The sequence below is a fragment of the Danio rerio genome, chromosome 17 (genome assembly GCF_052040795.2).
Source record: "Danio rerio strain M-AB ecotype USA chromosome 17, GRCz13ab, whole genome shotgun sequence".
Classification (NCBI taxonomy): domain Eukaryota; kingdom Metazoa; phylum Chordata; class Actinopteri; order Cypriniformes; family Danionidae; genus Danio; species Danio rerio.
In genome coordinates this window covers 22,647,501-22,660,058 of record NC_141037.1, presented here as the reverse complement: position 1 = coordinate 22,660,058, position 12,558 = coordinate 22,647,501, and the positions used below count along the sequence as shown (strand labels likewise).

The 12,558-nt window shown below is 35.1% G+C and overlaps 2 protein-coding genes across 4 annotated transcripts in view; one reads left to right on the top strand and one right to left on the bottom strand.

The window, feature by feature from the left end:
• The window catches only part of LOC141378555 (uncharacterized), an 876,076-nt gene that overhangs the window by 32,074 nt on the left and 831,444 nt on the right, over positions 1 to 12,558 (bottom strand). The window lies entirely within an intron of this gene.
• shtn1 (shootin 1) overlaps positions 1 to 12,558 on the top strand; it is a 68,018-nt gene that overhangs the window by 44,833 nt on the left and 10,627 nt on the right. For 2 of the 3 annotated variants that reach the window (XM_087288889.1, NM_001198761.2), the window contains exons 12-16: positions 1,457 to 1,542; positions 2,788 to 2,894; positions 4,550 to 4,600; positions 4,806 to 4,932; positions 5,028 to 5,165. In XM_087288889.1, coding sequence (XP_087145015.1) covers positions 1,457 to 1,542; positions 2,788 to 2,894; positions 4,550 to 4,600; positions 4,806 to 4,932; positions 5,028 to 5,155 — 499 coding nt within the window. In that variant the 3' untranslated portion in view covers positions 5,156 to 5,165. Of the gene's footprint in view, positions 1 to 1,456; positions 1,543 to 2,787; positions 2,895 to 4,549; positions 4,601 to 4,805; positions 4,933 to 5,027; positions 5,166 to 9,958; positions 10,008 to 12,558 lie in introns of all 3 variants that reach the window. The other variant, XR_015512512.1, reaches the window with a different exon arrangement.

The window sequence follows — 12,558 nt, the reverse complement described above, 5'->3', positions numbered from 1 at the left end:
TCACGTGAAGGGGTAGGGGTGTCCCAATTCTCTGCAGCTTAAAGGCGTAGGGCTAAGAGGAAGGGCTAGATACCCCTTTAAACTGAGATTTTTCAGGACCACGCTCAAAACCAAGGAGTAAGAAAATTTTCCAGAATACACTATCTACAATGGCAGCATGGCTGCACACGCAATTAAGGAGAAGCACAAATTAGATGCACAAATTAGTGACAATTGATTTTGTCAATACTATGAAGTTTTACAACTAACAAGCACACGTTTTAATACATTCATAACCGCATTTGTGTTTTACCGTTATGCTTTAAAAAAAAAGTTAAAATAAAAACCGCTAAATTTTGTTATCTATAATCCCTATAATAATTCCTGTACAGCAGTCCTACAACATTCTGACTCTGAAATACCCTGTCAGAATTTACTAGTAGCTGGGAATGAGCTTTTTACAGTGTCTGCTATAATGTTAATGTTGTGTTTGTGTGTTTACATAGATGAATATGGCCAAGGTGTAAATACACAGTACATTTATGATCTTATTGCCACATTTATATCGTTATGATAACATGCTATATGCCTTTACTGATTTTCTGAACATAAATACCAAAAAATAGCACAACTGGAATAACTGCAGCAGTCGCGATCGTCTGATCTCATATAAAGCAATAAATCGTGATGACAGTTGATGATGTATGCAGGTCTTTTAGTGCTGTCCCATTTCTTAGGGGTAAATTTAAAAGCCCTTCCCCTTCACACTCTGTTTCAAGGGCTAAGAGGAAGAGGTAGGGGTATAGTGGTACAAAAAAAAGGATTGGGCCAAACCTTGATACCATCAAGCTAAAAACCTTTTGTCTTTTGCCGGAATCACAATTTCAACAAAGTGCTGGAAACTTTCTTACAAATTCTTATTTTTTTAAATGAGAGCAGCACACAGTTAATTCAGATTGTTGGCTGCAGATTTGATGAGAATCTTCCATTTCACCACACCCCAAAGTGCTCCACTGGACTGTAGAGGACATTTAAGTATTAGTGAACTCACAGTCATGTTGCAGAAAACAGTTTGAGATGATTTGAGCTTTGTGACACGTCATATTTATACTGTAGGAATGATGGCCACATTATGATCATATAGGGTTGGAAATGACCCGCAAATATACTGAAGAATGAACAGCTTTTTGTAATAAAGTGGCTGATGGTTTTACAGTATAAGTTCTTAAAATGTAGCATCCAGCTAAAGCAAAAAACATAAAATATAGTTTGCTTAATAAAATGGTTATGACTCCAATGTAAAGCACTTTTTGCAAAAGCTCAAAATTAAAAGAAAAAACAAATCTTAAAGTAGATTTTAAAGTAGAAGTTTCAATGACGTATTTTCTAAATGAAACAGGAAGTCATGGCAGCACATATTGAAGGGCTTTCTGGCTATTTTTTCATACTTTTATTTCTTGTCTTTTATCTCTTACAGCTCATTGCTATCAATGCTTCGTAAGAAAAAAGATGTGAGCACTGAAATCGCATTAGTGGAGAAGGACTCCTCTGAGAAATCCCCAGGTAAAGAAATAAGTTCAGAGTTCAGTTCCTGTCTATATATCTGCTCAGGTTAAAGATTGCACGGTTTGAAGGATGTGCATAGTAATTAATAAATGCCAAGATGTGCATAATAATCTCTTATATATGCAAAGAGTACATACCTGTAGATTAAAATGTTTAAAGCCGCATAATCGGTGATGGCGACAGTTCAAGGATCTTTCGTTTTTCATTTCATTAGCCGGTCTGCTCCACACTTGTGTTCACCATCAAGCCATGGGAAAGATTATAGATATTTATGTTGATTGTGTAAATGCTGGAATGGAATGTAATTAATGTACACTATTTTATATAGTATACAGTTCTGTTTTTAATTACAGCAATGGGTAAAACATGAAAGATTTGGGTCTAAAGTTTGTCCAAAGCTACGTCTTTCAGCCTTATACAAAAAAAGAAAGATGCAAGAGAAAGAAAAAGAAGACTTGCCGCGTTTTGCTGAAGGACAAACACTATTATACAGAGGCTGGATAAGTCATTACACATTTATGCTAACACAAATCTGACATTTCTTCAATTATTGGCATGATGTCTGGGTTTATAGAATTTTGCTGGCGATCTTTGGCCTTTTTTTTATCACTAGTGCTTGATTTCCATTTTTCACAGCATTTTAATATTTAACAGAAATGGTGCAAATGGATTTACTAAAAATTCTTCCACATCCCATAATAAATACAAGTGGCAGGCCAAAGCTTAGATACTTTCAAATAATTGCTGCTTTCCTTCAGGTGTTGTTGTTAATGACGAACAACATTTTTATGATCTCATATGAATAGAAGGGTGTTTTTTGGACTATGCTGAGCTTTAAAATGCACTGCCAATTCAGTGATTTAGAAAAACATCAACTGGTAAGCAGATAATATTCACATGTTTTTGTTCCAGTTAATGACAGATTGACTAAAAGTGTTTGCCAAGGCCACTAAATAAAGACAAACAGCATAGATCAACTTTCTATTGATCTGTTTTTTTTTTTATATTTATGCATGCCAGCTCAAATAGAAACCCTAGCAGTTCTGTTTAATAGCATTGGGGAAACGTCTGATATTATTCTGTGTCTGAAATGACTGCTAATGAAAAGCAGAGATGTGTGTTCGTCTGCTCAAATGCTGTTTATTATAAATTCATCTGCATATTCTATAGCTCAAATCAAATTCAGGCAATGAGTGTGTGTATAGGTGTGTTTGAACTGAAATCCCATTTGTGTGTGTGTAGAGAAGGACGTCAGACAGCAGGCTGTGGATGAGATGATGCTGCGTATTAAAAAAGGAGTTCAACTTCGACCGGTTTCCCAGACAACCAACAGAGTCAGACCAGGACCGGTACATTTTTTCATAGAAAATCACTCACTGCCTGTGTTTTCTGTTATTCAATTAATCAATATCAGTATGTTTGATTAGTTATATATGCTATCAATTATGTGATACAAATAATCTCAACTAGTTCTGATTTTATGTCATTTGTTTTGTATAAAATTAGATGTGTTATTAGTGCTACTGTCAGTACGGTTAAACAGTTTGACAAGAATGCATTGAGTGGGAATCAAATTAACAGCAAAAGCTTTTATTATGTTACAAATAATTTCTATTTTAAATAAATCCTGTTATTTTGAAATGGCTGGAGGCTGGAGTAATGGTAAAATTAAGCTTAGCTCAGGAATACATAATATAATATAATATAATATAATATAATATAATATAATATAATATAATATAATATAATATAATATAATATAATATATTATAATATAATATAGAATTGGGTAGGCTAAATTGTCCGTAGTGTATGAGTGTGTGTGTGGATGTTTCCCAGAGATGGGTTGCGGCTGGAAGCGTAACAAAAACGAGCTGGATAAGTTGGCGGTTCATTTCGCTGTGGCGACCCCGGATTAATAAAGGGAGAAAATGAATGAATGATATGATATATGATATGATATGATATGATATGATGCGATACAATATGATACGATACAATATAATATAATATGATATAATATAATATTATTTTTTTATCAAATGTACATAACAGATCTTCAATGAAAGATTCAAGCCTCCCAGTCATTGACCTTTACTAAAATTGCCTTATTTACAATTCCCAAATATTAAGAATTGTTTAGATAAAATTAGATTAAAAAGTGAGACATTTAAACCTATAAGTGCCAGCGTGTGCCACCATAAAAAAGCTTGTATTTATGCACTGCTTATGTTTGAAATTACAATTACAAATTCATTCTCTGAATTAGTGTTTATAACAAATTAATAAAGTCCCAATGAATAAGAGAAGGTGATTTGTCAAGCTATTAAAAATACAAAATGCAATGAATGATGGAGAGTCAGGAGAAGTAAACTATGCATTAGAGTATGATGGCTCAAATTTTGATGTTTTAACCTACTCATGAATGTTTAAACTTCACTGTTGTTGTTCTTCAAAAATAATCACTTTATCTCGAAATAATCATTTCATGAGTCTTGACACTTTTGTAAACAGTGGCAAAAAACAGAATAGTGTGTGTGTGTTTTTTTTTAGTAATTTCTAAACAAAATTTGTGCTGTGTAAAATTTACCCGCACTGGCAATTTTAGGTATACAGTGACCTCCGGCAGTTCTAGTGTTAATTAACATTTTAACAATATTAGTACTTACTTACAAAAGTAATTAATTTTTGCCATGACAATAATTTAATGATGTGCTGCTTAATTTCTATATTAAAATATTTTAATTATTATATAATTTATTACTATAATTATTATAATATATTAAATGTATTATATTATAATTACTGTCATTATTGTTTCATAACTGAATACAAAACCGATTCTTTCTTGATTCAATAAATACAGCCTTGTTCAGTATGAGTTTTTTTTTTTTTACATTTAACATTTTAACAATAATAATTCTCACATAAGTAATTAATTTATGCTGTGACAATAATTTAATGACTTGCTGCTTAATTATTCCTCTGATGTATTTTCCTGCAGAAAGAACCAACGGCATCTAATTCTGCTATACAGGAACTTCAGGGGATCTTGGTCAGAATTGCTTTATTTGCATTTATAGTTGATTATCAATTGTTATTAGTATTGTAATTAAAATGTATAAAACTTTATAGTGTAATAGTTTAAATGCATTACCTACTCAAGTAGTATGCAATTTGGGACACAGCCCAGGGGTTAAAGAGTGGATAGAATTTAAGAGTGAGAATAGAAGCAAATGTTTGGAAATCATTCTATTTAGAACACAGTCAAGCGTCCAGGCCCCTCCTCCTCTCCTGGGCCACGCCCCCCATCGCCATCAGAAAAGTCAGAGCTGGAGAAAGCCCTGCAAAGAAGGAGGGAAGCAGTGAAGTCTGCAAAGAATAATAGTCAGTCACACACACGCATGCGCACTTACTCGAGCACATTTTCTCCGTCCCCTGAGTCAGATCACTTGTTTAACTTTTCAACCCTTCCCTTCCAGCGAATCCCAGCAGTGTTGTGGATCTGACCCAAATTAAGCAGACCCGGTCAGAACCAGGGCAGAACACAGGGGACCAGGAAACACTACGGCACACAACAACCACTATATGCACTGAGCAGCTCTCATAGGAGATCATAGGTGAATATCTGCTCTTTTATGTGCATCCATAAAGCAGCCAAAAAAAATGTGTGTCTGCACTAGTGCAGTTCATCCAAACACGTGACCACACAATAAAAAAGCCTTGAGTTATGTACTTTTTTTTTAAATGCCATAATGCAACTTGACAGCAGTGTTTTGCTTCTGTGTTTAAGCCTCTCTTTAATTTTTTGGGTCAAACCTTTAGAAACCCTTTAGTGTTGGAAACTCTGAAGTGAACACCAGGAGACTCCAAACCTCACTGAGCCAGTGTTGCACTATATTGAAAAGGCATTCAGTGTTCAGTGCTTAAAGCTCCTGTAAAGCTAGTGCTTTTAGTTAACAGTACCATTTTGTTTTAGCAACACTTGTATAGTTTTGAGTGTAAAAATAGCTAGATACAGTAGTTTGACTTTCAGTAGTTCAGACTCTCAAGCCCTCTCAATTGGCAACTATATTAATATATCCCCAATGCAATGTTACCTTAGGTTTTCATGTGTTGTTATACTGTATCACAGCATAGATATTCTGATTTTTTTTGTACAGTGATGGCAAAAATGATTGGAACGCTAATATTTACCCCAGCTTAACACTAGAACTACTGAAGCAGTCATTTGTAAGGTTTTCAAAATTAGTTCAAATAAAACACATATAGATTCATTTCTCTGACTTTTTGTCAGTTTTTGAATTGTCAAAACCGTTACCAGCCAAATTACCAGCATGTATTTCAATTCAATTCTTCTTTATTTCTGTAGCGCTTTTACAATGCAGAATGTGTCAAAGCAGCTTAACAAAGAAGTTCTAGTAAATTGAAACTGTCAGTCCAGTCTTCAGAGTTGAGGTTCAGATTAGTTTAGTTCAGTGTGATTAATTTTCACTGCTGGAAGTACAAACACTGAAGAGCAAATCCATCGATGCGCAACTCTACAAGTCCCAAACCAAGTAAGCCAGTGGCAACAGACAGTGGCGAGGAACAAAATTTCTTCATGAAACACACTTTTTGTGACATCATATTTACATTCATTGCTTCTATTGAGTTGTTAGAATTAAGCTTTAAACATCTGCCGTCATATTTTATGAAGTCATTACTAAAAAAAAATACAATATTCTTTTTCCCAATTATAGCCTATTAATTGTGCATGGGTTACTACAGCGCTTGTAAATGTGCAAACTTCTGTCCAGCAAACGGGAGAGCAAATTTTTTCACAGCAGTGAAACTGTTGCAGGAAGTTGCTAGGCAACAGAGGCAATCATATTTAAAGGTACAGGATAAAGTAGTGGAAGCTGAAATATGTGAATGCTTTGGCCAGAAGAGAAAGTAGAAATAAAGATGATGCTGTGACCAGATCACTTTGTGTGGAACACCAGCTCCTTATGCAAACTAAAATCTCACTGGATTATGACAATTAATGGCAAAATTGATGTCTGAAAAGCAAAGTGAAATTTTCCACTGTCATGCTACAACAAAAAAATACAAATAACTGCTTTAAAACCATTTATTATTGGTAAAAATACAAATGTTGTAATAATTTTGGCGACCAATATGTGGTTCAGATTGCAGTCTCAGATACAGTGTGTTATAGTAATCTCAATAATCATGTTTTAGCAAATTTGAGCATTTAAAAAAATAAGTGCAAATTTCACAATAACTCCTATTCTATGCCATCCTAATTATTTAAACCTTACAGTTTTATAGCAATCAACAACTAGTCCATTTTTCTCTGAGCAATTTTAGAAAAGTTGACAGAATACTGAAAATACCTCCTGAACAGTGAAAGAGCAGTAACTAAAGTGTGAAACTAACATATTAATGGTAGATGTAATCTCCGCTTGTAATCTCTTCAACAGCTCTTAATGCATGTTTCTTCACCTTGAGGGACTTTGAATGTCTGTGAGAGTTTAATAGTAGTGAAACGAAATCCCCTCTGGCCCACGGTCTTATACTTTGTATTTCTCATACTCGCTGAGCAAAGTTATTGACACATGCTTTGTCTGTGTGAGAAGCCTTTCTAGAGGAGCGCTGCTGATGACGAGCCTTGAACATTTGCCAGTATACTGTTTTCAAATGGCTTTGGCTGGACTAGTATTAACCTTGTAATGTCCTGCTATGTAATTACAAGGCACTGGTGTGAACTTATCCCCCTTTCACAATCTTTTTACTGTTTCTTCAACCTTTATTCTTTGACCTCAATCTTTGAAAAGGTGCTTTAGCAGCAACACAGAATTAAATGATTTCAGGTCATCAGTCAAACAAAGCCATCATTCCAAAGAAAAATTGTAAACTTTTTTTTTCTTTAAATTCTTCCCAACACAGAATGGCAATAAAGCACTGCTGACCTGAACATATGATGGAGTTTAGTATAAATGACTTGCTTAAAGCAATGGTCCCCAACCTTTTTATCACTGCAGACTGGTCAACGCTTAGCAGACCATCAACCATTTTCTTAGAGAATGACTAGCTGGCAGGACATTGCTGCAACTCTGATACAAGTTTTATTTATGGAGAATATTAAAAACAGTGTTTGGGTGCTCTGTGTTTGTCTGAGGTAATTAGTCTACAGGAAAATGTGTATATTCCATACAAAATATGAAGCTGATGGTTCAGTTCTTGTCATGTGACTCGCGGTGTGCACGCCACTCTTAGTATGCTCTCAAAAGCTGCATGCCTCCTTTGGAAATAACAAACTTGTGCATGGAAAAGACAAGATATGTGAAGGCTTCCGTTATTTGAGATCTACAGCAGGTGATATTCTTCTTGCACAGACATGCTGAATTCGCCTGATTGGTTGACTAATGGGTTGCGGATCCATTCCTTTGCTGTTCATAGTTCCCTCACTGGGCCTTTTCCCATTTGCAAGGAAACTTTCCAAAGACATGTTTCTTACTAATTTTTATGCTCGTGGGTTACATTTTGGCACTCAAATGACCGAGATGTAACCAAGAGAATATGGTCTTTTTTCAAAATAAAAGATTTTTCAAAATAAAAGATCGTTCAGACTCAGATAATAAATAAAATGGAAATAATTCATGATTTCTTGTGTGGCCCCGTAGATATATACACTAGATATTACATACAGACCCTGAGCATGCGTCAATAGCGGCACCACATTTGTACTGTGCTCCCAGGACAAATGCCATTCAACTGCACTGGTGAAGATGCTGGACTTTAGCGCTGTGTACGGGTGTAGTATTGAGCAAACAAAGAAAACAAAGCATAAAGGCAGAGCATTCATTCATTCATTTTCTTGTCGGCTTAGTCCCTTTATTAATCCGGGGTCACCACAGCGGAATGAACCGCCAACTTATCCAGCAAGTTTTTACGCAGCGGATGCCCTTCCAGCTGCAACCCATCTCTGGGGAACATCCACACACACATTCACACACACTACGGACAATTTAGCCTACCGAATTCACCTGTACTGCATGTCTTTGGACTGTGGGGGAAACCGGAGCACCCGGAGGAAACCCATGCGAAGGAAGGGAGAACATGCAAACTCCACACAGAAACGCCAACTGAGCCGAGGTTTGAACCAGCAACTCGGCGACCTTCTTGCTGTGAGGCGACATAACTACCTACTGCGCCACTGCCTCGCCAGGCAGAACATTTCATAGGTAAAATTTCGGGCTAATGCTAGTTTTGTTGAATAAAATAAGCAAACGATGTAAATGAAATATGACAACAAGAGGCTGTGGTGCTAGAAACTTGTTTTATTGTCGGTTAAGTTAACAAGCCATTCATAACAGGTATTCATTCAGAAACGAATCGCTCCCCCAGTTTGAATGAGAAGTAAAAGCAGGAGAGGGGTTGTGTTTCAGGACACGGATTAGATCACATTTATCATGTAGGGAGGATAATGCATTTCCATACAAACAAACACACGCTCTTTGTCTGCAATGCTCATGCGAAAAGTGAGGCAAAATGATAATTTTCGTAACTTAACTTAAAATATTTGCATTCTGACTACCTGAAAAACTCCTGATCATAGATATCTGTATATATGCATATATCGCTGGCTCTGGATGGCCAGTCCTCCACTGCACCTTGGTACCACATTCATTTCAAAGCAGCGCTACCCTGTACTAAAATCGCAGCTCTATTGACACATTTCTTCCAATAGACAACAATAGCATAGGTGATATCTAATGTACTGTAAATATATATGGTGCGGCGCTGTACCAATTGATCCATGAATTGGTACCGGTCTGCAACCTTGGGGACCATTGGCTTCAAGAAATACTAAAAGCAAAAAATGTACATTTTTGAGATTGAGATGAGTTTTTTTTTTTTTTTACTGTTCAAACATTAAAAAAGATTTTAAGTTGAAACTGCGGTCATGCTCTGGTGATTCATAAAATTATCATCATATCCATAAATAAATAATCATTATGTAACAGGAACATCTGTCAGGACTGTGCATCAAAGATATTAATGCTGTGAATAATGTTCAGTTTCTTGCACAGAGGATCATTTCACTTCATAATATGTCAATGTTTCATCAGCAGCCATAGGGATTTATTTTATTTTGCCCTTAAATGTTTTTTATCTCTAAGTGCTAGTAACTGCTGATTTGGATTTTTTAATAGCTAAGAATTACAAACAGTTTCAGGTGAAAATTAATTCTGAAGAAAAATATAACCTACTGTACATTTTAGGAATTGGACAATAACCGTTTCGAGGTTTACTGCGGTTTGGAAAAGTCAAGGTTTTAATTCCGCAAATATTTTCTGTTATACCATTCCTTAGGTATATGTATGTTTTTTTTAATGTGGTTTTATGACTATTTTATTCATTTTAGGGCAACAGTTTCTCCAGCAGAAAATGACCCTCCATATCAAAAGCTACTGGTCAGTCCACAATTCAGAAAACACTTGAAAGACAAGTGCTTTATGCTTTTGGACCTAAACCCAAGCAAGCTATAGACCTGAACAGTTCAGTGGCTTCACTTTATATCCAAAGAAAAGGAAGATCTCTAAAGATGCCTTTTTGTAGTTCTGTGTTATTTAAAACTAATGAAGACAGAAGAAGTCAGTGATTTATTTTAATTATTGTACCGGACATGTTTACTGTTCCAAAATACTTTCTACTATAAAATACTATATTTTTTGTGTTTAATGCGGGAAATTTTTGTTTTGTTTTTTACTCAGACATTTAAAAAGACATTTTATGGCAGTCATTGCAATACTGTGATATAGTGAAAGCGTTTTATTTTTTATCCAAGGTTATCATTTCATCAGAATCTTATACCGGCCCATGTCTAGTACATTTTATATGATCTGAAGTTGAGAATATTTTCAGTTTTTTGGTGCGCACTCTTTTTAAATGGCTGAAAAGTTTTCTGAAAGCATGTATAGCCACAGGTCTGTGGTACATTTATTTATGGCAGGCCTGAATAGACACTTTGAGAGGCGTCTGGTCTTTGCGAGACTTTAAATGTAATATTAAAGTTGCTCAGACTTTAGTGAGGTGTTGCTATATTGTACAGCAGATTACTTTGATTTAAGTAGAAATGAACCTTCAAGCACTTAACTGCTTCTGTTTTATCAAAGTCCAGCTAGGATAACATTGGCTCTTCTTTTGAATCGATCGTCAATGGAAGGAGCCCTTTTTTTCAAGGTTCATGCTATTTCTTTTCAGCTGCAAATGTGAAGTTAAAAACATTCGCATAGCCAAATTATGATTTCCAAGTGGTGGCATTTTTCAATAGTTGTTTTCCCACTTCAAGTAGGGCGTAAGTGCAGTTTAAAGCGTACTTGATTTTATTTGACAAGAAAGCTGCTAGATAAAAAGCCTAATAATGACTTTTTAATTCCCTCCAAATATGTAAAAAGTCTATATAATTATATGCAAAAGCTTGAGTTTGGAAAGGTTTTTGAAGCGTTTTATGCTCACCAAGGCCTTATTGATTTGATCCAAAACAGAGGAAAAGCAGCATTGTTGTGAAACTTATCGGAATTTTAATAAATGACGCAAACCATTTAACATGTAAAAAATTCTATTTAAATATAATTTATTTGGTAACACTTTAGTTTGTCACAATTCATGCTATTAAAAACTGGCTTGTTATTTAAAAACGTTTTTAAAAACTGCCTATTATTTAGATATTATAGGGCATGAAAATAATTTTTGTAAGCTGTTTGGACAGAACTGTGTGTAGGTATAGTGTGTCCACAGTCAAATTGGGGTGATATAAAGACATTAAGTCTCTCTTTTTAAATTTCCTGACATTAAAATAGGATCCAAATCCCTCCCGTTTTGAGGCCGACTGCAAAGTGACGTATGAGTGTGGTGTCCGTGCCCACCGAATCGATTGACAACATATCTTAGCTGTAACGCCTATAATCATATCAACAAGACAGGACGTGCACAAAGCAACTGGGATAAAAACATCTGTTGAGCTCTCTGTGATCATCAATCCTTATCAAATGTGATCAAGAATGAGTTTTACAAGTTTAAAACGTTTTGAAAACAGTGCATGTTTGTAATAAAGTTATATATAGGTTGTATATTAACGTGCATCACATCACATTTGCTATGAAAAACAGTGCAAAGTTAAACGTGCACTGTGCGTGTGTATGTGTTTGCTGTGTGTGTATAACTCTGTAACAACTTTGTGTGTGACTCGTCGTTGCAGAAAGGCTTGAATTAACTCCACAACAAATCTATCAAATAATCATTGGTAGAGTTCTCACTGTAGTATTTTGCACAAACATTACTTGAGATCTAATTCCTTCATGTCTGTCACTGTGTTGTTTATCTGATGCAGCTGAGGCAGAGATTGAGGCGCACTCTTACAGGCACGTGAGAACGGTGGGCGGGGAGAACTAAAGGCACAGGCCACAAAAACAGCTACATACTGTAGTGTTCAGAGCAGAAAATTCAAATGTTCTGAAAGGTATAATAAATAATCTGATGGATGTTTTGAGTTGAAACTTTGTGACATGCACTATAAGTGTTACACTTATTCTTGTGATGCAAAGTGTGATCCTTTAGAAGTCATTACAATATGCTAATCAGCTTAATTTGTTTTTGAGAATCAACACATTCACATATTAATTAGACAAAACATATAATTAATAAAATAATAAATGTCTTTACTGTCATATTTTAATTTTAATGTCATCTCTTAATGCTGTATTAAAAGGGTTACATTTTTTAATTAATTCTCTCTTACTGACCTCAAATATTTTTGGTGGTAGTTTGAGTGCCTAAAATATTTAAAAATAAACAAAACCTTTAAAATATTTAAGGTCTTGATGTGCTTGAAAAGTCTGCATAGCTGCAAAATTATTACGATTTTGGTGTAAAGCATCTGCTGTTGCCTTGAAGTCAGCAATTATGAATTTACTTGATTCGCTCATTGCCATTTTAGATAAAGTTCTGCTGTTTCACTTTGTT